The sequence below is a fragment of the Saccopteryx bilineata genome, chromosome 4, assembly GCF_036850765.1.
Source record: "Saccopteryx bilineata isolate mSacBil1 chromosome 4, mSacBil1_pri_phased_curated, whole genome shotgun sequence".
In the NCBI taxonomy this organism is placed as follows: domain Eukaryota; kingdom Metazoa; phylum Chordata; class Mammalia; order Chiroptera; family Emballonuridae; genus Saccopteryx; species Saccopteryx bilineata.
In genome coordinates, this window is record NC_089493.1 from 106,220,296 (window position 1) to 106,244,924 (window position 24,629).

The 24,629-nt window shown below is 43.0% G+C and overlaps 1 protein-coding gene and 1 pseudogene across 1 annotated transcript in view; both read right to left on the reverse strand.

Moving 5' to 3' along the window:
- EGLN3 (egl-9 family hypoxia inducible factor 3) overlaps positions 1–11,453 on the reverse strand; it is a 29,966-nt gene extending 18,513 nt beyond the window's left edge. The window contains exon 1 of the mRNA XM_066277695.1: positions 10,784–11,453. Within this exon, the coding sequence (XP_066133792.1) occupies positions 10,784–11,140 (357 nt within the window). The 5' untranslated portion in view covers positions 11,141–11,453. The remainder of the gene's footprint in view (positions 1–10,783) is intronic.
- A 3,787-nt stretch (positions 11,454–15,240) lies between these two features.
- On the reverse strand, positions 15,241–22,673 carry LOC136335519 (small ribosomal subunit protein eS27-like; annotated as a pseudogene).
- Between the last annotated feature and the right edge of the window lie 1,956 nt (positions 22,674–24,629).

A 24,629-nucleotide genomic window follows, 5' to 3' on the forward strand; every position in this document is an offset into this window, starting at 1 on the left:
CAAGAACGTAGGCCCTGGCCAGTTGGCTCAGCGGTAGAGCGTCGGCCTGGCGAGCGGGGGACCCGGGTTCGATTCCCGGCCAGGGCACATAGGAGAAGAGCCCATCTGCTTCTCTACCCTGCCCCTCCTTCCTCTCTGTCTCTCTTTTCCCCTCCCGCAGCCGAGGCTCCTTTGGAGCAAAGATGGCCCGGGTGCTGGGGATGGCTCCTTGGCCTCTGGCCCAGGCGCCAGAGTGGCTGTGGTCGCGGCAGAGCGAGGCCCAGGAGGGGCAGAGCATCACCCCTGGTGGGCAGAGCGTCGCCCCTGGTGGGCGTGCCGGGTGGATCCCGGTCGGGCACAGGCACATACAGGAGTCTGTCTGACTGTCTCTCCCCGTTTCCAGCTTCAGAAAAATACAAAAAAAAAAAAAAAAAAAAAAAAAAAAGAACGTACATTTACAGCAAGTTTCCAGGGGATTCCAACAACCAAACTTTGAGAACCGTGCTATTTTGTGGCAAAACCAAGAGTTCTGGGGCAGTGCCTCCCCCTAACTGATAGAATGCAAAGGGGAATGAGTCAACTGCACTGTTAATTTGGGGAACAGGAGGTGGTGGGTAGAGCAGGAAGCCAGAGGAATTCCTAGGGCAGTGTGGTTAGGAAAGCTGGCAGGAAGCATCCCCACTGTAACTCCCTGGCATTGCTGAGGATTACTATCACATCACTAATCCTCCCTGGGGTGTGAATAGAAGCAGCTCTTTTCAAAAACCCAGGTGCAGTGGATAGAACATTGGACTGGGATGCAGAAGTACCCAGGTTCGAGATACCGAGGTCGCCAGCTTGAGCGCGGGTTCATCTGGCTTAAGCAAAAGCCCACCAGCTTGGACCCAAGGTCGCTGGCTCAAGCAAGGAGTTACTCGGTCTGCTGAAGGCCCGTGGTCAAGGCACATATGAGAAAGCAATTGATGAACAACTAAGGTGTTGCAACGAAAAACTAATGATTGATGCTTCTCATCTCTCTCCGTTCCTGTCTGTCTGTCCCTGTCTATCCCTCTCTCTGATTCTCTCTGTCCCTGTTAAAGAAAAAAAAACACCCAATGAAAGGCACTCTTCACTATTTGCCCTTTCAGATGAAAATTTCAGTCTCACTTTTCACTTAATTCCTTATAATCCTAGAAGAAGATATTTATTATTATTGTATCCACATTATAAAAATCAGACTCAGAGAACTAATTTGTCCAAAATTACAGTGAGATGAAATAAAATGGAAAATGTCCATCCTAGGTACATTAGTAGGTACTGACTAATTTAAGTTAAAATATAAACATAAAAATCAAACTCATTCCTAAAGTGGAAACTGAGGTCCTCCTGAGATGCCACTTTCCGTGGCTGTGCTAGGACCAAAAGCCAGACTCCACCCTCACGAGTGAGCTGCCACGATCCAGGTGTGACTTTCCAGAGCCAAGCACAGAATTCCAAAACTGAGAAAAAAACCGTACAAAGCCAAAGCCCCTCCTTTAAGACGGTCCCTCATAGCATGTTAATATAATAAAATATTTAAACACTCTGACATCAAATTAAGGACCATGTCACTAAACCTTTTTTTTTTTTTGACATCCTGACATCCTTTGAAATCAAAGTTCCTTTTGAAGATGAAATTAAGTCAACACACACCTATGAATTGCAAAGAACTGTTCAAGGCACTAAAAGTATATATTAAGCTTAATGATCTCTGCCTTAAAGGAATTTTTAAGTAAATATGGGGTTGGGGTAAGCAGCCAAAGAACATAAATGTGCTGGGGCAGCCTGGATGGAGCCACCACCAAGTTCTAGGGAGCAGGAGGGAAGACTCACAGAGAGGGCAGAGAGGGCTTCTGAAGAGTAGAAAACATTGGGGAAGCTGAGTATGCCTGGCAAACCAGTTCCCAGCACTTCAGGGACTGGGCGAGAAGGCAAGCGGTGAGCAGGAGATTAAGTGTAGAAAAGTCAGTGGGGTCAGTGGGGTCCGGTGGGGTCAGGTGTGGAAGGCCTTAAATGGTTCACAGCATGTACAGTAGACAATGGGAGTGGAGCCCGAGGGGGGGGGGTAAAGCATGGTACACACTGACAAAAGCACCTTAAAATGGATTACAGGAAGGACAAAAACAAGAGGCAGGTGATTTATGGTTAAGGTAAGTCTTTTTTTTTTTTTTTTTGTATTTTTCTGAAGCTGGAAACTGGGAGAGACAGTCAGACAGACTCCCGCATGCGCCCGACTGGGATCCACCCGGCACGCCCACCAGGGGGCGATGCTCTGCCCCTCGGGGGCGTCGCTCTGCTGCGACCAGAGCCACTCTAGTGCCTGGGGCAGAGGCCAAGGAGCCATCCCCAGCGCCAGGGCCATCCTTGCTCCAATGGAGCCTTGGCAGCGGGAGGAGAAGAGAGAGACAGAGAGGAAAGAGGGGGGTGGGGGTGGAAAAGCAAATGGGCGCTTCTCCTATGTGCCCTGGCCGGGAATCGAACCCGGGTCCCCTGCACGCCAGGCCGATGCTCTACTGCTGAGCCAACCCGCCAGGGCTGGTTAAGCTAAGTCTTTAAAATACTTTCCTCCTCAAGGATTTCTACTACGAAAGCAAAACAAAATTTAGTTTTAAAAATAAACACAAAACTCGAGGTTCCACAGTGAACCTAAAAAACAAACAAGCAGACAAAAGAAAGCCAAACTAGAAGAAAACAGGCCAAACTTTGACCAGTAATATTGCCTCAATATTGTTTCTGCGTCAATATTCAATATTTTGGGTTTTAAGAAGGTTTTCTTTATCTATCCCCAATCACTCAAATTAACCTACAGGACAATATGAATAGGGAAAATTTAGCCATCTAAAACAAAGACTCACTGTGAATTTCGTGGGGTATTGAGATTTCTGAGTAAGAGTCCCTCAGGTCTGACGAAATAGGGGAGTAGAAATGGAATGGGAAAGGAGGGAGGGGCACAGGCAGATTCACAGGTGTCTGGAGAACACAGAGCAAGCTCCGAAAGATGTTCAGACTATTTAAAATGGTGTATCTTCACTACTCCAAGCAATACTCAGGAATTATTAACCTGAATATTTCAGAACAACTTCAGGTTCCCCTAGAAAACCAAAAATAAATGTCACTGACACCTGAAACTGAGTTGTTCATTTTGTCTTCTTCCCACTGGCAAATGATCAAGACTACTATCATATTATTTGATTCTTTGTATTTTTAAATTATTTTATATGATATCAGTGTTTTGGCCTCATTTTGGAAGAAAAGCAATATATAATGTGAGAGAGGTACATTTACTCCAGAAATTGAGAAACATTAATGATTGTATCTCCTAAAGAACCAAATATCGACTTGTCTTAATAAAGAGATGCTGACAGTGTACTGAACATGGAGGACTCCCAGGAAGTAGATACAGAATGACTCCAACATGAGAGCTGAACGCCTGCATTAGACAACTGCAAATCCGTATGTCTGTAAGGCAAGGACTGAGTTGGGGCAGGGGGTGAAAAATATAACACTCAGTCACTACCAGCTCACCAAGAACAAAACAAGGAACTCATCCGCAAATCCCAAAATCCAAAGAAGATACAAAATTCAAATAAATTCCATATTGGTTTAAGATCAAAATAATCAAGGGAAACAGAGTATAAATTCTTTGTATAATGAACCAAGCTAACTAATCTTGCTTGGCAAATGGACACATAACTGAATCTGAGCCAAATCAACGGCTCCTGGCAATCTGCCCAAGCAGTGTTCCTTAGTCTGGCATCATCAAATGATTTGTCTGTTGCATTTACAATTCCAGTGCCTCTGGATTCAGGTACCCACTGGGCACTCCCCACCCCCATAGATGCCCAGTGGAATACATCTAAACTATCATTACCGTCAGAACATGTATGTTTGACAAATTCTACAGAAAAATGGCACACACTTCTTAGAGCAATATTAATTAACAGCTAGAAAGTGCTGCTACAAAGGAATTATCCAGTCTGTTGCTGTAATAATTAACAAAGAATTAATAAGCTTTTCTATAGTGTGAACCTGCAAGCTGGTCCTTACTATTCAATTGGTCAAAATGTCACTTAATTTAGCTGAAATGAGTCAAAAGCAGAGAGGTCTTGCCGAACTAAGCAAACACACCCCACAGGCAAGGTGTCCTCTGAGCTTTTCAATGAGATGCACGATGCCGGGAGACTTAGAGATGCTCTCAGAGGTGCTCTGCTCAGGAGGGGTAAACGTCACCCCCACCTGAAATCTTCATCAGAGTAGTCTTCCATACATGGTGCTTTCAGAATGGAGCTGTAACATGTAGGCTGTTGTTTTTGTTTTTTTTTATAAAATCTGAAATTTTTCTAGCCAGAGTAAGGAATTGGGAAAGAATTTACAAATTTGCTTTGGGCTGAGTGTGGTCAGAGAAGGAAACAATTCATGATGCCCAAAAGTTGAATTCACAGATAGGCTTACATGATTCCATGAGAATGTGTTTGTCAGTTTTAAGTGAGAATTGTATTTGAAATGCCCAAATAATATGCTGATGCAACTGAATGAACTTACCGCCCTGTCTTGCAGACCACCTGACTTAAGGACTGATCCCAGCCAGGCTGTCCCCCTCTCTTCAAGCACCTCTGCTCAGCCCCAGGACCCACCCTAACCCCCTTTTCTGCAACTATAAAAACTGCTGAAAGATGAAATAGAGGTGATTTCTGATACCCTTCTAGCTCTAAAAACCTGTACCATTAAAGTTCTAGATAGCTTTGGTCACTTATTTTGATCACTTAATTTTAAATAGAGAAATTGGACGAAGCTCAAAGAAGAAAAACAAAAATGATTAATCCAGTGTAAAAGTAGACTGTTTAACCAGAAAAAAGGGAAAGCGAAGTTGGTGACAACTATGTCAGACCACTCAACTTCAGCTTCTTTAGGTGGTTTTATAATCACTTTTCATCTCCCTTCCCCTATCCACTTACAGGCCTACCACAGCACAAGACATTTAACTATTTGTCAATGAATAAATTAAATTGATACCCCTTGAGTTCTGACTTCACTGCAAGCAGATAAAGTTGTGCTTGTGTAGCCGGTGGCCCAAAACTGAACAAAAGAAATTATAAAGTACACATTCATACATATACCACACCTACCTCTTTTCTTTGTTACCAAAATAATTCAACAAAAGATACAAAAAATACTATGAAAACCACCCAGTGGAGAAACTTGCTTCACTGTCACTGAGGCTGTATTCTGTAAGTTATTTCCTTGGATTAATTTCCTTCCTCTAAGAGCTAAATTATTTTTAAATACAAAAGTTTGTATAGGAATCCCGTATATCCTTACAGAAAAATGTTCCAGTGTTTCAAACTCGGTGCATCCTCCCTCTAAAATACCTCATTACAGATAAATTTTAAAGATTTTAATTGCAGAGACACCAGTGGTGATATCTAGTCCTCAAACCCCACGCTCCAAAAAACTGCACTTCTCCTGGGTCCTGGCAGCCATATTTGCAACATAACTCCACGTGCCCCACTAACCACTCCCAGAAAAGGCTGATGGCTCACCTGAGCCAAGGCAAGACCATCAGACTTTCTCCAAAGGAATGAAAAGGATATTCTAGAATGTTGGTCAAGTATCTATAGATCTCAAACTGAAGCTGAGGTGGCCACTGTGGGGCAGCCATTTCGAGCCATGAGTTTGGAAAAGCAGAAAAAGATAGATGGAAAGTAGAAAGAGAAAGAATGAAGGGCACATGCAGAGAAGCAAAGATGGAGTTCCATAGAGCAGTGGTAGTCAACCTGGTCCCTACCGCCCACTAGTGGGCATTCCAGCTTTCATGGTGGGCGGTAGCAGAGCAACCAAAGTATAAATAAAAAGATAGATTTAACTATAGTAAGTTGTTTTATAAAGATTTATTCTGCCAAACTTAGCGAAAATCCAACATAAAGTACTTGGTAAGTAATTATTATTATATGCTTTAACTTGCTGTAACTCTGCTTTATAAATTTTATAAAGTAAAGTTACTTCCCTACTTTATAAATCACCATTACTGTGGAACTGGTGGGCAGTTAGAAAATTTTACTACTAACAGATACAAAAGTGGGCAGTAGGTATAAAAAGGTTGACTACCCCTGCCATAGAGCACCAGAGAAAAGAACTAACGCACAAGATGTGGTTGGTGTTGATGGTTTGTAGTTCATGGCTCCAGTCTTCTGTGAACCATGACTGCATTGCCTGCACTTCGGTCCTCAGAGAGATCCTGGTCTTCAAAATACATTATCCCATTTCTGCTTATAGCAGTTTGCAACCATGTAGAGCTCCACTGAGTAATGGATACTCCTGACATCACATGAAAAGGGTGGGCCAAACTGTTATTGCTAAACAGCACAGGAACAAACCCACCACTTTACAACACATTTTCTTTCATTTATAACTTCACATTGTTTCATCACTTCTCTGTGTTGTTTCCAGGGCAGGATTGATCTGCCCATTCACAATGCAAGCCCCGTAACTCCACTGTCTACCCTAGTCAAGAATCCAACCTTGTTAACAAATACTTTCCCCGTTAATAACAGTAGGGAAACATTAGCACAGCCCTCCGTTTTCTTCCTCTAATGTATATACTTAGCTAACCCACTTCAAGGTTCAGGGTTTGTCTTTCTTCTTTTTTAGGCTTGAGAATTAATCAAGTGTAAACTAGAGGATTTTACAATTCAAAAGTATAAGTATAAGTGAATGTTAAGCCGCATGAGGGAGGGATTATGCCTGCTCACCTCGGTACCCCCAAACCCTGCACAGTACCCCATACTGAGTGAGCACTTGCCGAATAAGTGAAGAGGGAAAGCAGGAGCATCATAGTTGAGAACACTAACTCTGGAGTCAGACTGAACCGGGTTAGGATCCCTCATCTTCTACTCACAGCGTTGCATTTATAAAGGCTCCGAATTCTGCTAAGAATTTTATGTACATTATCTTATTTAATGTTCCCTCCCGGAAAAGCTTTAGGTCAGTGGTTCTCAACCTGTGGGTCGCGACCCCAGCGGGGGTAGAACGACCAAAACACAGGGGTCGCCTAAAGCCATCGGAAAATACATATTTATTATACAATACATTTTTAAAGCCATCAGAAAATACATATTTATTATACAATACATTTTTAAAGCCATCGGAAAATACATATTTATTATACAATACATTTTTAAATAAAATATGTATTTCCGATGGCTTTAGGCGATCCCTGTGTTTTGGTCGTTCTACCCCCACTGGGGTCGCGACCCACAGGTTGAGAACCACTGCTTTAGGTATTATTATCTCTCATTTTACACTCAGTGAAAATTAAGCAATTTATCTAAGGCTACAAGGTCAGTATCCTCCTCCAGTCTAAGACCCTAACTTTTATTTATTTCACTTTTATTGATTGAATTTATTGGGGTGACACTGGTTAATAAAATTATATAGGTTTCAAGTCTACAATTTTATAATCCATCATCTATATATTATATTATATTGTGAGTTCACCACTCCAACTTAAGTCTCCTTCCATCACCATTTAGCCTCCCTTTACCCTTTCTTCCTGCTCCCATCCCCCTTTCCCCTGGTAATTACCATGCTATTGTCTGTGTCTATGAGTTTTTTCCAAACTTTTATAATAAACAGCTTCTTACACTGACTTTGTGACCTTGGAGCAAATGATTTAATCACTCAATTTGCTGAAGATTGTTGTTCTGAAGACTAAGTCAGACAGACAGTATTTGTAAAGTGCTTATTAGCACAGTGCCAGACAGAGCAAACTGCTGATTAAAAGGTAGTTATTATTATTAGTTACTCACTAGTGAGTCTATAGAGTGAGATGTTTCAAGCAGAAGGACATCTGGTTCTATAAACGACACGTTCTCTGGAAAATAGCCATTTTCTAGGCAGCCAAAGTAAAAGGATAACATTATAAGCGATATTTATCTTGGATATGGTCTAAATTCTCCAAAAGGAAGTAACAGATGAATCTTTTGATAGCCTGACAGCAATGATCATGCTTGAAGTTAGGGGGCGCCATACTGCTTTAGGAAACCACTTCCCCAGAGAGTCTTCAGCATTCAGCAGCCTAGGACTTTTCTCCAACAAAGTAGAGGTAGATAAATTTTGACCTGTAATAAACTTTCTTGGCAGGGAGGGGGAACTTTTTAGTGTTAATTTCCATTTCAATTCTAGTATATATTCCTATTTTATTCCCAATGCCTTTGCTATTGCTTCATTGAGATAAAGGGCATTATTAAGTTATTTAATGACCTTTAAAATTTCAGAAAAAAAAATCTAATTAGGATCAATACATTGATAACCATAACCCCAAGAAATTTAAAGTACCTGAAAAATAACTGATCTAAAATAAATGTATGTATTGGTAAATGTTGAAAATGAGTGATAAGAGCTCATTATACTAGGCTCTCTAAATTAATATATGTTTGAAAATTTTCATAGTAAAAAGTTACAAGTAAACTTTTAAAATAAATTTACATGTTCTACTTTTTAAAAAATCAGTTTTTCTGAAACCCCCCTTGAAGGATGCAAGCAGGAAACTAGTCTATATCTCTACTCTGGGAAGCAGCACAGAGTAATGTACTCACTGAAGGAAGAGAAGTAAGGTTAAATTAAAGTGAAACTGCTGTAAATCATGTAGAAATGGAATGTGTTTCTGCAATACTTTAATAATGAACTTCAAACAGGAGATCCAAGGCCACCAATGTTACTAAGAAGACTTTTTTACACAAGCAAATCAAACTTTTGAAACATTTTTACTATTATAATTGTTTGCTCAAGCCTGGTTTGCATTTGATTCTAACTGGTTGGGAATATCCCATTCTACAAGTGATTTTTCTAAAGGAAAGGAATAAAGAGCTGCATGCCAAAACAGCCAAAGGAGAGCAGGAAATCTAGGTATAGGCAGATAGATGTGAACAACAGATGAATTTCCTCTTTTCAATTCCCAGTCACATTCTGTTAACTGAAAAGTTATTTTTTCTACCCAGAAGATAATCCATAGTTTAAAAATCGTATCTATAGACCTTTTTTCTTGGCTGGACATACACCGTGCTTTTCATTCAATTTGTGGAATTAAATTCTAGCCTAAAACCCTACCACTGTTCATTAAGTCAAAAATAAGTAAAAATACTTAACATGTAAATATGTTAGTGACCTCTTTCTACCAATTAATTCTGATCTTCCTCAGAGCAAATTCTGTTTCTAGAATGCTGGGGGAAGGGGGTGGATTCCTAACATCTAAGTTTAAAAGAAAGTTTTAAAAACTAGCAAGAAGCCATCTGCTCTTCCAAGTTGAAGTTACAAGCACCTCTGCCATACTGAGGATAGCCATTCCCTTCCCCTCCCCCACCCAAAGTTGGGCAAGATGCAAAAATAAGACTATTCAAAACAAACAGCTTTCTAATTCACCACTCAAATAATGGAAGAGTAAAGAAATCCTCTACTGGTCCAGCTAACCCTGAATTTTCTCCAAATCAAAGTAAAAGTTAGAAAGCAGCATTTTCTTCTAAGAATAATTTTTTGTGTCCAATTAATTATGATGCTTCCAGATATTCTATTCATATCCTCCTAGCTTGACAGGCATACAACAATCTATTTCTCCTCTACTCCACTCACCCACTCCAACCCTTCACTTCTACACATTTCCAGTCTTCACCACTTGCCCTATATTAAGAGTGTTCCCCTTAGCTTATGGGAAAAATGAGACAACAATGATATGTTATCACAGGATCAATCTTATATTGAGAAATACTAGCTATATGGTTAAAGAATGGTACATAGGTGAGTGTTTACCTCCCTTCTCACGCTAGTAAATTTTGCCTTGCTGTGTTCAAGCAAAAGTTTTCTATAATCTGACTGCCCCTTGACCAGTCTGTGATAAAAGAAAGGCAAATCACTTTCAGAACTGCCACTGGAAACTGGCTGGATTATCATTTGCAGAAAAACCTGAGCTAGATTAGTTTAAAGTAATGTACGTGGTACTACACATTCCCATATTTCTAACAATTTACCTGTAAATGTTTCCAAGATAAATTTCCACCCAGGGACTCACTTCTGGCTGTGAACAATAACATGATCACTTTCCAGAGGTACCTGACTACCCTCTCCTGATCACATAACCCGTGATTTTGAGTGATTTCCCCATCAACTGATAGGTGGTGGTGTATTTTCAGCACCAGCTGAGAATTTTCACAATCAAGTAGATGATCTAAGTGTCCTGGGTGCAACAAGCCAAGGGCAGCACTCGAAAGTGAAGAGGAGCTTTGGGCAAACTCTCTCCACACCTGCCAAACTCCACAAACCAAATGCCACATTGCAAAATCACAACTGTCTCCAGAATTCTTTTGGAGTGTGTTCATGGGAATCCTCTCGAAATCAATGAAGAGCAGTATTCGCTGACTTTAAAGTAGACATTTAAGATCATGAGTTCACGTGTGTCTCGGGCCATACGCAATGTTTCCAACTCTAGTTCGGACCTTTGAGAAACTCCATGTCTTAAAAATGAGACCAAAAAGCCACAGTTTTTCCGGTTTGTACCACCCAGCAAAGCCATTATTTCAAAGTTATCAGAAGGTCATTATAATTATACACCTAAGCCCTTTAGCACGGATTTCCCCTGGGGGGTGGGGGGATAGGGAAACCAGACTGACTTCTTTTTTGCTTCTTGGTTAAAACCTAAAAATTCGCTCGTAGCCCTGCGAAGGCGACAGACAAGGACTCCGAATATCTCCGGTCCCTGCGGGCTGCAGCAGCGGCGGGGCACCCGCGCGCGTCCTACCTTGGACCTCTCCTTGACGTAGTACTTTCCCAGCCGGCTCCCGCAGTACAGAACCAGCCTGTCGATGAGGGACAGAAGAAAGCTGATGGCCTCGCAGCCCTCCTCGTTGCCCCCGATCCACGTGATCTGGTCGCCCCGCAGGTGCCGCTTGGAGACGCCGGCGCGCGGCCCGGCCAGCTGGCCGTCCCGCAGAACTCCGTTGCTGTGCAGCTGTTTGACGCGCTCCAGGACGCAGTCGCCCACCACCTCGCCCAAGAAGTTGTCCAGGTAACAGAAGCCGACCTCATGTAGACAGGGCACAATGTACTCCAGGGCGATTTTTTCCAGATCCAGCCTCATGATGTGTCCCAGGGGCATATCGCCCGCAGAGCCCAGCTCCGGGACCCCCAGCGTGCACCGAGAGACAGATCTACGCGCGCGCAGCCCCGGCGCGGGTAGCGTGGCCCCGGGCTCAGCTACCTGCGGTTGCCCAGGTCCCCGAGCCGCCGCAGCGCCAGGGAGAGGGTAAAGTTGCTCGTAACTCTGGGAAGGAGGGATCCAGTTCAGGGACCCGCAGGAGTTGTGGGGAGCTCCACCACCCAGCACCAGACTAACCCAGCGAAAAGTCGGAGGGCCCCTTTTGGAGACGCAGAGCAACCAATGGTGCGGCGGCGGCCACAGGCGGGGAAAGGCTGAGGTCCAGCCGGGCAACCGGCCAACTCCGCGCGTCACGAGCCCCGCCCAGGCCCCGCCCCTAGACCGCCTCCGGACAGCCCTTCCCCCGACCCGTCGCAGTTGCGGGGGTCACCACTCGCCAGCCGCGGTTGTTAATGACTAGGGGTGGGGCTGGTGAACAGACGGGATTTTTAGAATGCCATTAATTTGCCTATGTTTTGCATAAAATCCAAGAACAAACTTGAAAACTTGACTCCCAGCTCTGAAAATACAAGTGAAATTAACCTCATTGTTTACTGCCACATTCCAGCTGGTCACCTCACAGGCTTTTGAACAAAATAATAAATCCAGGAACAAATTGTATGTATATAAACAGCCATCTGTATCTAGCTTTACGTGCCTTTCCTTATTCCCCTTTCTTCTGCTGTTCTACCCAGGTCAGGAGGTTCAAGCCACCGAGAGACAGAGAAGGAATCCAGTTTTAACTAAAATCAAACATTGCTAACCCCCTATGTTCAAGGCCCTCTGTGCTCAGTGAAGGGGAATATGCACAATGGAGAAACGCTGCGTCATACCAGATTGAACGCTGCAAATAACCGTATTTTGCTTTCCTGGATGTTTTAATCAACTTATCTTTCAAGTTTACAAAAGTATGGTGTCCTGAAAGTCTGCCTTCAAAGTTAATCACATGCTGGTGTAACAGCCAGTTTAGGTATGTCTCCCAAGAAGCGGCACTTACATGGGAGGGATAGACATCACCTAGAAGATATTTTAGTTACCCAAAGGTAAGCTGACTGCTTTATGGGTTTTCTTCTTTAACTTCCTAATGAACAGCAGGAATGGAAATCAGGGGGGAAAAAAGAGTCATAAAATGTATGCAAAGCAATTTCCATATTCTAATTTTACAGTAGTTTGCACTCAGTATTTTTATTCAAGTTGAACAGAAGAATTACAGGTTTTACAGGCATCATTCTTTTGTACACAATCCCTTACATTTTCACTTTTATTCACCTTCTAATAGCCCTCTCGTGTCTGCACCTGAGGGGAGGAAACGGAAGGAGGAACGGAATCAAGTCAAAGCCAGGAACAAAGAGTAGAATAGGAAGAGGCTGCTGCTGCTGCTGCTGCTACTGCTGCTGCTGCTGCTGCTGCTACTGCTGTGGCTGCTACGTGACAGAAAGAAGCAGAGGAATGTTCACGAGGAGCAGTCAATGGGAAACTGCAGTGAAACTTCTTGTTATATTGAGAGGAGTTTCTCTGCCAAGATGGTGATGAGTTGGCACCATCCATACGACCTTTCAGCAGGAGGTGCACCAACTAGGGTAAAGGCTTGACTTGAACAGCCTCTAGGAGCTGCCTAAATTTCCCCAGCAGCTCCAAAATGCCAGAAGCCCACATCCTTGGACCTCCAGCACTTAGCAGCTGGTAAATACTTAATAATGTGGGCCCAGGTAGGCGGTGGCTTCCGGTTTGTGCAGCTTTGGGGACTGTTACAGACCTCAGAAGTAGATATTTCTGAAGAAACCAAAATTTAAAAGGGAGGAAATGTTCCATAAACCTTGAGAGATGGCTGATATTTTTTTGGCTGAAGATTCTTTGTAGATACACCTAACACTTCTAGGAATTATTAAGAGGGACTCGACAGAGGACCAGAAATCTGCAGTAACAGGTAGTGGAGGTATATGTGTTATGTGCCATTGAGATAGCTCTCACTCTTGGCGACTTTGTGAATCAGTGATGTTCACAATGTCCTGTCCTCATGGACTCCTGCAGTGATGAGTAAACTACAGAAAATTATATCTTCTCCTTCCAGAATGAACATGTTGACCTAAGATTTTAAATCCTGGGACTGGGTAAATTTGGCTTACTGTTTAAATAACATTTTAATAATTTTAGGAAGTTCTAACTAGTCTAGTTGTAATTAGAATAATAGTCTATAAGCACATGCTAATGACTGATCACCTTAAGCTGTTCTGGATCACTTTGGTTGCAGAGCGCAGGCAGTTCAGAAGGGTATATAATCCCTTGCCACCATCCCTGCTTGGCAAGGGCACCTATTAATCAATCAAAGGCCTCCCAATCAACTTGGGGCTGCCAGCACTGCACTTGGCTAAGGAGCCCAAGATACTGTGACTAGCAAAAAGCACAGTGTGTGATTACACAGAGGGGTGCAGACAGGCTGGAGCCGTGCATGGGCTCTGAGCCTAAGCATCAGAGTGGCAAGCAGCAAGCTAATTGCTAAAGTGCATGTGTTTTAGTTATTTGCCCATTAATTTTTGTCATTTTAATAATGAATATTAAAATACTTTGCACATTAATAACTAAAACAAATTAATTTTCCTGTAATTGAATTACAACCACATGCACCATCTTCTAGTGTCTATCTGCAGTACAGATGCAGTCATTTCCAAGCATGTGGGCGCGACAGAGAGAAAAGGAGGGTGTTGAGTTTCTTTGCCTAGGAATTTGCAATGAAAGGAATCCTTGTAATCACCTAGTCCAATTTCATTTTCTCTCAGATAAGGAAACCAGGATCCAGAAGGGTTGGACGTTGGGTAACTTTCTCCAGTAAGGTTTCTGGTGAGTGGCAGAAGAAACCTGGAATGACCTTTGTTCTCACCTGGAACAAAGACAGCACCACTTTGGTCCTATTTATGTATGTGTGCTTTTTTATGACATAAAATTTACAAAACATAAAATTAACCCTTATACACTGAACAATTCAATGGCATGTAGAACATTCACAATGTGGTACAACCACTGCCACTCTCTAGTTCCAAAACATGTTTATCCCTAGAAAAGAAAACCCTCTACTCGTTAAGCAGTTGCTTCCCAATTGCCCTGCCCTGGTAACCACTGATCTGCTTTTAGTTGCTATGGATTTACCTATTCTGGATATTCCCTATTTGTAGAATCGTGGGACATGTGACCTTTTGTGTCTGGCTCTCTTTCACTTAGTAAAATGTTCCCCAGGTTCATCCACTTTGTACCATATATCAGCACTTTGTTCTCTTGTATGACTGAATAATATTCCATTGTATAAACAGACCACATTTGTTTACTCATTCATAAGCTAATGCATATTTGGTTGTTTCCACCTTTTGGTTATTGATTACCTGTCTTCAGTTCTTTTGGGCATATACCTAGGAGTAGAATTGCTGGGTCATATGATAATTTTGTGTCTAACTTTTTGAGGTACTGCCAAACTCTTTCCAAAGATCTGCATCATTTCACATTTTCACCAATAATATAGGAGGGTTCCATTACATTCTTCTCTGTTCTCATGAAAACTGTCTACATTTCTTCTGCTCCTTTAACATCCTGTGGTGCCTGAGGCTCCTTCCCTAAGTATTCTGTGTTTTTGCCATGCCATCCCATCAGGAACTTTATAGTTCATTGAATGACTTCAGTGTGGGCCAGAGCTTTCTTATTTATTAATTTATCAAACAAACAGTTTTATAACACCATATTCCATGCGCTGTGCTAAAAGTGTTTCAAACATTACTTCAATTAATTCTTATAACACCACCAAGAAATAGGTACTATTAATATTCTCTATTGTGAAGAAGACAAAAATGAGGCATAGAGAGCCTTAGCACTCTGTCCAAGGTCACAGAGTGAGAGACTAAAACAATACTAGACAAAATCTGAGAGATTCCAATGGAAGAAGGTTAGGGGAAAAATTATTTTGAGGCACTTGCTTGGCATGGCTGCATTATTTTTACCTTAAGTACTATCCTTTATTTTTAATCCAAAATGTGTTTATCGAAGTGGTTCTCTACCCATCTGGATTAAGGGTGCTTTTAGTGCTGCTTCCTTCTGAAGGAGCTCTTTGTTGCTCTTCCTCCTGTCGGCTGACGGAGGACAGTGGGGCAGCCATTACACAAACAACTGTCTGTGCATGGCCAACGACTGTGGTGATTTTACAGCCTCCAGGGCATTTCCCATCTCCAAAGCAGGAATCAGGCTCTGCACCAGGCTCTGTGTTTGCTCTCCTCCTCCTCTGGAGAGGGAGGAGGGAAATCTTTATTTGAAGATCGTCACCACCAGAACTGCCCTCAAGTACTCTTTTTAGTTATAATTCTTAATTGTAGCACTCACCTGCAATTACAATTTTAGTTATCAGTTTCCTTACTGGTCCTTTTTGAAGAAAGGAGATAAGCAAAACTTACCATAAATTACTTAGCGGATTATATTAAGAGGAGTCTTCCAAACTGCAAATTAGAATTTGCTCTTTGCTCCATCCCAATAATGGCCCAGTGTTTCCACGAATGGCCCATTCCAGGGAAGTACAGTCTGTTGAGAATAGTTATTGGTAATAAGCCCCCCGCCCAGTCCACTGGGTCGCAAGGCTCACCTCTCAGGACACAAGAAGCACATTCTATTTAAATGGAGCTGGAGAAACTAGAACACAGTGCCTGAAGGAAACTCATGTTTCAGCTCACTGCTATGAATTGGGTTCAGAGTAAGATGCATTATATAGCCTGTTCCTGTGGAGTCCAGCCATCCTCCTTTCCAAGTCTAAGGGGGAAGAAAGTGACTTTCTATACAGGTTCTTAATTATTTCTAAGTATGTGGACAAGTTTAAGCCTCTCACATTAGCTGTTTGATAATTCTGGTCGTGCACAGATTCTGGGAACTATGACCCATCAGGATTTTACTAATATTTTCCAATTCAACCCTTGTTTAAACTGAAAATGTCAAAAAAAGCCATTTGTTCTGGCAAGAAAAAAAAATTACAAAAAAGATGGCATCAATCATAAAAATACAGCAGTGTCAAGTTTATATTGAGTATTTTAAAGAAATTTTTGTTTAATTTTATAAAAATCCCTTACAAAGGTATATGTCCATTAGAATTTCACATCTTAATGTGCCTTACTTGAAAACCTTTTCTATATTAGAATAGTTTTAGATTTACAGGAGAGCTGATTAAAGAGTGCCCATACCCCCACATCCAGGTTCCCCTATTGATAGGTGACGTTAGTATGTCACATATATCACAATTTATGGACTAATATTGATGTATTATTAACTAATGTCCTTACTGTATTCAGATTTCCTTTGTTTTTACCTAATGACCTTTTCTTTTCCAGGATCCTAGTGAATTGCACTGTGGTTGAAATTAGTTCGCAATGCTTCCGGAAAGTGTGCACACCAAGTCAGTCTTTTCAGCCCTTTAGCTCCTGTTGAAAACTTCTGGAGATTCCCCAGGGTGAGAAAGGTTGGATTCCAACAAAAAATGGCTTACTCTGCCTAACAGCCAATAGCAGTGGCTGAAGCTTGGTGGCAACATTGGGAGGACCCTCTATCCAGCCGGGAGTCTCCAGGATGCAGGTCCTGATCCCCCCTTTTGCCTCTCTGGCCTGTGCTGGGAAGAGGGGGTGCTCAAGGCTTCAGTGCCCTGGGGTTCCCTGTCCCTACATACCACAGCTTTTGTTCACATACGTATCCCCTCCTTAGCTCCATAGAAAGAGTTTGATTGGTCTGAGGCCATGGGTCCATCTAAATCACCTGGCAAGCTTGTTAATACACAAATTGTTGACTGCACCCCAGAGTTTCTGGATCGGTAGGTCTGGGTGATGCCTCATAATCTGCATTTCTGACTGGTTCCCAGGAGCTGCTTCTACCGATGGGGGTGGGGGAGCATATTCTGAGATCCATTTTCCTAAGCCAATCAATATTGTCCTAGTGACTGTTTAGAGATGTACAGGCACCCTAAACCAGCTGAATCCCATGGCTCTCTGCCCTGGCTGCACTTTAGAATCACTTAGGAGCTTCTAACACCTACCTTCAGCTGGGTCCCACCCCAGACTAATAAATTAATATTTCTAAAGAGAAAGCCTAGGTATTGACAGTTGGAAAATATAATAGCAAATAAATAAACCAAAGAAAAGTGAAATAATAATAAGAAATAAATAGTTCAGAAAGTGAGTTTAGTGTGCAGCAGTCCTAAGAGCCACTGGTCTGCGTGCCCTGAAGAGAACCAATGTTGAAGGTGGAGGTCTCTATTTTCCTTTCCTGCTCAACATAGAAGAGGAAACAGGCCTCTGTGGCCTCTGGCAGCCGTCTAGTCACTGTGAAGGGAGCCGGGCTCAGGATGAAGCCAACATCGAGAAAGGCAGGACAGAGTGTTGAAAGAACTTTGGGACCTTGGTGACATCATGGAGCAGCTTATCTCACTATTCCTGGAGCCAGTCCTACCTCTAGACTCCCAGCTATGTGAGATAATACATTTCTTCATTTTTAAAGCCAATTTAAATTGCAGTTCTCAGCCACTAGTAGTCAAAAACATTCTAACAGATAACACCAGAGAAACGGTGGCCAAGCGGCCTACTCTTAAAGACACCTTGTCTCACCCCTTCTGCGCACTCCTGAGGACCAGCTTTCTCCTCCAAAGTCTGGCTCCATGAGGACAGACAGAGAGCAGCAGGAGGGTTCTAATGCAGTTGTAGCTAAAGTTCCTTTCGGGCTCCGGGCTCACATTTCCAGCTCTGAAATTTCATGGTGTTTTCTGTTCCCCAACAAAGGATATGAACAGGATAGGGAAAGGCCTGACATTTTGCCTTCTATCTAAAATAGTTAATTTTCTCTCCCTCCCTAAGCAAATAATGTCATAATAACCAAACAACAGGTTATGATTGTATTCTTCATAAACTGTCTCCTTAAATTGCAAAGTTGTTTTCAAGCAATAATTCCTTTTTTATATTTGCAACAGCAAGATGTTGGTAAACCATAAATACTCAACACTGGGAACTAGTTGGAACAAAGTAAATGTCCAGCAAATGTTTTATTGCAAATAATTTAGTGCCAGAGGTTTACAAAACCAAATATGGTGTAAAAGTTCCTTTTTGAGAGAGAGATCCCCCAAGATGTCATTAATGATTGTTTCTAGGTAAGTGGGACTATGGCAGTTTTTAGTGTTCTGTTTGTATGTATTTTCTAATTATTCTCAAGTGGGTAGAGATTGCCTTTGTAGAAAAAAGAAATGTGTATTTTTAAAGATTACAGAATTCGTTGGCTTGTTGGCGCTCAGCACCATTCCTGCCATTGTGTGCCCTGCTGGAGGTGGCTGGAATCCTGAGACTTGCATTTCCCAGACTCCTTTGCCAGCTGGCGCAGATAGATGCTGCCAATGGGAAGCACTGGTGGGAAACTGGAAGAAATGAGGGAGAGACCCTTTTCTAAGCTGCTGGCAGCTGCTGTGCGCTCCTGGCCACACAGTGGCCAGGGCAGTGGCCAGGTCTGGCAGTGCTACACGGTGCCTAGTGGCACCCACTTCTGGGCCCTGATAATGTTACCAACACTTTTCTTCCACTCCAGCCTTAGGAGTGGTCCTGCCTTCCTGAGGGTGCTCATCTTGAGGTCTCCACACCTTCCCTTTCTGTTTCTCAAACCCTGCCAAAGGTTTTGTTTCCACGAGTAGTTAGAAACATTCTAACAGATAATCTAATTTTCTTAGGATTGATTCCCTCTGTTTGAAATACCTAGAATGGTTTCTGTTTTCCCAACTGGACACTAACCGATAGGCCTACATACTGTCAGTCCCTACATTGAATTCACTGACAGCTCTGCTCAATTCTGCTGCCTGCTATGATTCCAGCTCTTCCTCTTCTCCCCACATGCTCTGCACCACAGCCCGGGGGAGGGGGGTCACCATCATCTCCCATAGGGTGTTGCAGGAGCCTGCCTTCGAGTCCCCCTGCTTCTACACTTGCCCCACATCAGTCCATTCCCTACACAGAAGCCAGAGCATTCGTCCTCAGGTGGAAATAACATGGCATCATTCTCCTTTGTGAAAGCTCTACACTTAACATCCAAACTCCTTAACGTGGCTCATGAGGCCCCGGGGACCAGCTCCTTCACTCCCTGCGATCCAGTCACCCTACTTTTCTTTCGGGTCTTAAAACAAGCCACCCTCTTTCCCACCTCAGTGATGAGGCCTCTGGCATCTTCACCTGGGAATACACTTTTCCCTGCTCTTTATGAAGGAGCTTCTTCCTGTCATTTCCTATATGATATTTCTTCAAAAATGTCTTCCTTACCACCCTCCTGAAAATGGGACTAACCATCTCAGCTCCTATTTATTGCTTTGCAGTGCCTATCAAAACTTGGCTTTTTTTTTGGGGGGGGGGTGTTCAAATGAGTATGTCTTATGTCTACTTTTCTTAGAACTCTGAGAGCAGGGATATGTTTGTAGTGTGTCCAGTGCCCAACACAGTGCCTAACAAATCGGATGTTTACTATAAACAGAAAGCAAAGAAATCAGATTTATTTTGACAAATTCTTGATTGTTGGATGTTTAAATTATGTTTCACTAGAGAATAAGCCAAAAACTAATAAAAATCTAAAAAATAGAAAGAAAACAAACATTTTAGAAAAACAGACCAAATTGATAAAAGGTAAAGAGCTGAAAAATCTTCCCATGACATAATAGCAGAATGTTCTTCCAAATCTGATTTGGTCCAGATTCTCCTGGTGACAAATTCGCTTTTGCCTAAACTGATTTAACTCAATTAGCTAAAAACTGATTCTGGTATCTAAGCTGTTTCTGAATCACTTCTATGTGTAGGACTAGCAGAGAATCTCACTGAGAACTGGATCTCACTCTTGAAATACTTTTAGCTCTTGAGTTCTTACATGCTCAGTTAAGCATTCATTCATTGAGCCATTCAATCAACAAATATTTTTTTGCATGCTTTCCATGTGCCAAACACCATACTGGGTGCACATGAACAAGCACAGTGACCTCAGGTAGTGATTAAGTGCTGTGAGAAAATACAACAGTAGAATGTGATACGTGGCAGAGGGGCACCATCAATCACTGGTCAGAGAAATCTTGTGTGATAAGGGAACTTTTGACCTGAGGCCATGATTACTAAGAAGTAGCCAGCAGGGTCACACTGAGACTTTATTTATTTATTTATTTATTTATTTATTTATTTATTTATTTAGTGAGAGGATGGGGAGGCAGAGACAGACTCCCGCATGCGCCCTGACCAGGATCCACCCGGCAAAGCCCTCCAGGGGGCGATGTTCTGCCCATCTGGGGCGCTTGCTCTGTTGCAACCAGAGCCGTTTTTTAGCGCCTGAGGCGGAGGCCATGGAGTCATCCTTAGAGCAGGGGCCAACTTGCTACAATTGAGCCATGGCTGTAGGAGGAGAGGAGAGAGAGAGGGAGAGAGAAGCATGATGGGGAGGGGTGGAGAAACAGATGGGCGCTTCTCTTGTATGTCCTGACTGGTAATCAAACCTGGGACATCCACATGCTTGGCTAATGCTCTACCACTGAGCCAACCAGCCAGGGCCACACTGAGACTTTAAAGGCTTAAACAGGATAAGATTGTGATGTACTTCTTTCTTCCCACCCACCCCCAGTTAATTCAAAATAGAAAAAACAACCAAAACTTAAAGTAAGTGCAAAGAATGTCAACAAAATCCTGATACCCACACCTTCACCTCCCGCCTATGACAATTACTTGGATACTCTGGGGGAACTGAATACGTTCCAAAATATTCTTGCATTTTCAGGGCTCTTTCTCTGCTGGTTCTCCAAATATATGTTTCATCTGTTTACTGAGTTATCTAGTACTACTTGGAGCCATCTATGCAAAATTCTGAGGAAAGAGCATTCCCGGAAGACACAAGAGCAAATGCAATACAGAGACTCTGACGTAAGAACATGGTACATACAGCCCCTGAGCCAAATATAGCGTTATTGGAACGTGGCCATGCCCATTCTCTGCATGTTGTTTGTGGCTTCTTTCATACTTGTACAGATCTGAGTGACTGTCCCCTTTAGCTTGGTTCTAGCACAGCCCATCATTAGAGTATAACAGCACAAATCAGGCAAAGACAAAAATAACTCCTATGAGGCCCATTACAGAAAAAAATTTGCTCGTCCCTGGGCTTTATTTATTTATTTATTTTTATGAAATAAAATCAAAAGCTGTTGTGGACTTTTTAGCTGTAGAGGGGGCATAGTTTTATTTTGCTTTTAAAAAACATGATGTGGGAGAGGAGTGTACATTCCTCTACCCTCAGGGTTCTTCCTGCTGGGATAATGATCAAATAGACACAGGACAGATCAGCAAGGGAAAAGAACCAAATTTAATACCTACATACAGAGTGGAGCAAAAGTAGGTTTACAGTTTTTTTTTGTATGAAAAATCGTACAATACTTAATATGTAATAACAAAAAAATAAACTTTGTGTTTTATGTACTCACAACTGTAAACCTACTTTTACCCAACCTTGTATATATGAGAACCCCCACATATAGGACAAGAGGTTCAGAGACAGGAAGGGGATCAGGGTATCTAAAACATCCTGAGCTAGGGATAAGGTAGTGCCTCTTGGGGGCTTCAAAGGGCCATTACAGAGTGATAAGAAGAACAGATGGTTAGTACATAAAAGTTTTCCCTGCCATATATCTATATAGGTGGATCAAAAAGATCACTGCTGATAATCTCTTATTATGGACAAGGCCCATAATTTAAGTTCTTTTAGGTAGCTAAAGGGAGGGGCAAAAGTTTCTTTTGAACTTGTAGCTAAAGTTGCCCTTAGCTCAAGCCAGTCTGCATAATACAGAGGCACACCTTGGGGCGTCTCATTCGGGGCTCATGGTGACTCTGCAGCTGTGTAGAGAATGGTTGGGAAGAGGATGGGCATGAGAGACCAGGTAGAAGCTCTGATAGGAGTTGGGGTGACATGCTTGGGGGGGGGGGTTAGAGAACAGTAAGCACCAAGTCTCTTGAAGGGACAAGGGGACAATCCTTTTGTAGCTCTGACAACATGGGTTTCCTTTCCTCCTAACAGGGCTTTTGGTGGCCTTTTGCACAGTGTCCAGATCTTTGCAGTAGAAAAAGATGCCTTTTGAGCCTTCTCATCCAGTTAATCATCTTAATTTGAGAGGCTTTTGATGTGCTTCTGCCCAACAGCAGGCCTTAGCAGGCACTTCCAGAAGTTCTGGGAGTGAAAAAAGGGGCTGTGTGATAAACCTGACAAGCTCAGTGACAGAAAGTAGCCTCACAAAATGCTTGATCATAAATTCTTAACAGGCAGATCATGGTGGGTAGTGATGACCCAGGCCTATAACTTCCCTGCTAGAACGTTTTTCTTTGCCTTAAGCAAACTCTGTCCATCTTGTGCATCTGGGTTAACATACCTTAGCAATGCCAGACCCCTTGGAGATGTAACCGCCCTCAAGGGAGGGCATGACCTTGTTGCCATATACCATCCCTGTCTGCCGCAAAGGTTAAATGTGAGCCATCCTGTAGTCCAGTCATAGAAACTCCAACCTTGCTTTATCCCCCCACCTTCTTAATCTACCTCCACTGGGTTCCATGTAATCTTCCTTATGTTCCCTCAGTGAATTCCAAATGTATAAATAGAACAAAACTGCCATTCTCTGGAGTATCTTCTCAGCCCGGTGAGATGTTGCTCCCAGGCACATGCTCTGTTTGGCTCGCATAAACTCATCAAGTCTTCTATGGGTTTGAACACTCTTATGTTGACAGTTTGGTATCCCATTTAGTTACCAGATGTGTAGAAAGTCCTCCAGGGCCTCTGCCAGCCACCAGAGCCTTAAGTTACACACGATGGATGCTGACGTCCTTCTCCAGCTTCTCCTGGTGACAAGCTGCTGGGAATTTCAGGAGGTTAGAGGCAGAGTTCTGGCACGGTGCCCCCTCTGCCCCTTATAACAGGGCAGAGTCTTCCACCCTTTGCTCATGAGCCTACCTGTTCAGGCTTTCCTGCTCAAGAGCTGAGACTTTATCCGAAGCGGGCCTTTGTCACTTTAGTGTGACCCACAGCGACATGGCCTCTTTGCCCTACCTGAACAGCCCCGAGTTTGTGCCTGTCTGGTGGCTGGCTGGCCCTGCTCTGTGTCGCTTTCTTCTCTGGCATTGGCTCCCACTGGGGATGGGTGTGCGGGGCGGGGTGGGGCATGGACGGGGAGGTTGGAGTTTCTAACAAAATTTCTGTGACTGATTTTTACCATATCATTTTTGTTCACCCTTGATATATAACTGTATACAAGGTTCAGTTTAATTCTTTTAAAAATAAATTGCTTTCCTCTGGATTTGAGTTGGAATCTTCAGTGTGGGACTGCCAAAGCAGCCTTCGTTTTGTAAGTCTGAAGGCAAACCAGATGGAGGCAGAACCTGAGAGTCACCACAAGATAATGCTAACAATAAAAGGAAAGCTTTATAGAGTGTTTTAAGCTATGTTTTTAAAAGAAGGAAGAAAGGAAGGAAGGAAGGAAGGAAGGAAGGAAGGAAGGAAGGAAGGAAGGAAGGAAGGAAAGAAAGAAAGAAGGAAAGAAAGAAGGTAGATAGATTCAGGAGAGTACATGTAAATGGAATTAAATGGAGTTACTCCTCAGTCTGCCCCTATACAGTATTTCAAAGTTTCCTTCCTCCTTTACTTTCTAAAAAATTGTGGTTAAAATAAAAAACATAGCCTGATCAGGCGGTGGTACAGTGAACAGAGCACCAGCCTGGGACACAGAGGACTCAGATTCGAAACCCCGAGGTCCCTGGCTTAAGTGTGGGCTCATCTGGCTTGAGCGCGGGGTTGCCAGCTTGAGTGCAAGATCATAGTCATGTCCTCATGGTCGCTAGCTTGAGCAAGGGGTCACTCGGTCTGCTGTAGACCCTCCCCCCCCCCCATCAAGGCACATATGAGAAGGTAATCAATGAACAACTAAGGTGCAATGAAGAATTGATACTTCTCATCTCTCTTCCTGTCTGTCCCTATCTGTCCTTCTCTCTTGCAAAAAATAAAAAGTAAAAAATAAAAAACATATTATTTGACTTCTTGATTTGTGCACCAGTAATCTTTCCTGCCAGCCTGGTTACTCCTCACCCTTCTAAAAATTTCTCCAACTCCCTGCTCCCTAGAAGCAGTGTGTGTGGCAACAGGGAAAGGGTGACAAACAGCGAGTGAGTGAGTGCCCAGGTGATTTCTCAAAGATAAGAACTGTTTAGAGGCTACTGGCCTCCAGGAAGACTGATGGGTTTGGAGACTGATCTGCAGACTCAGTGTACTGCCATCTTCTTGTCAGACCTGACACAGCTGGGTTTCACATCGGAGGTTAGAAAATCCAGGGAGAAACAAGGCTCGGAGTGAGGACAGCCGGCCCTCCAACAGGCATGCCCAGGGCTGAGACAACTGGCTGACAAAGGCAGAG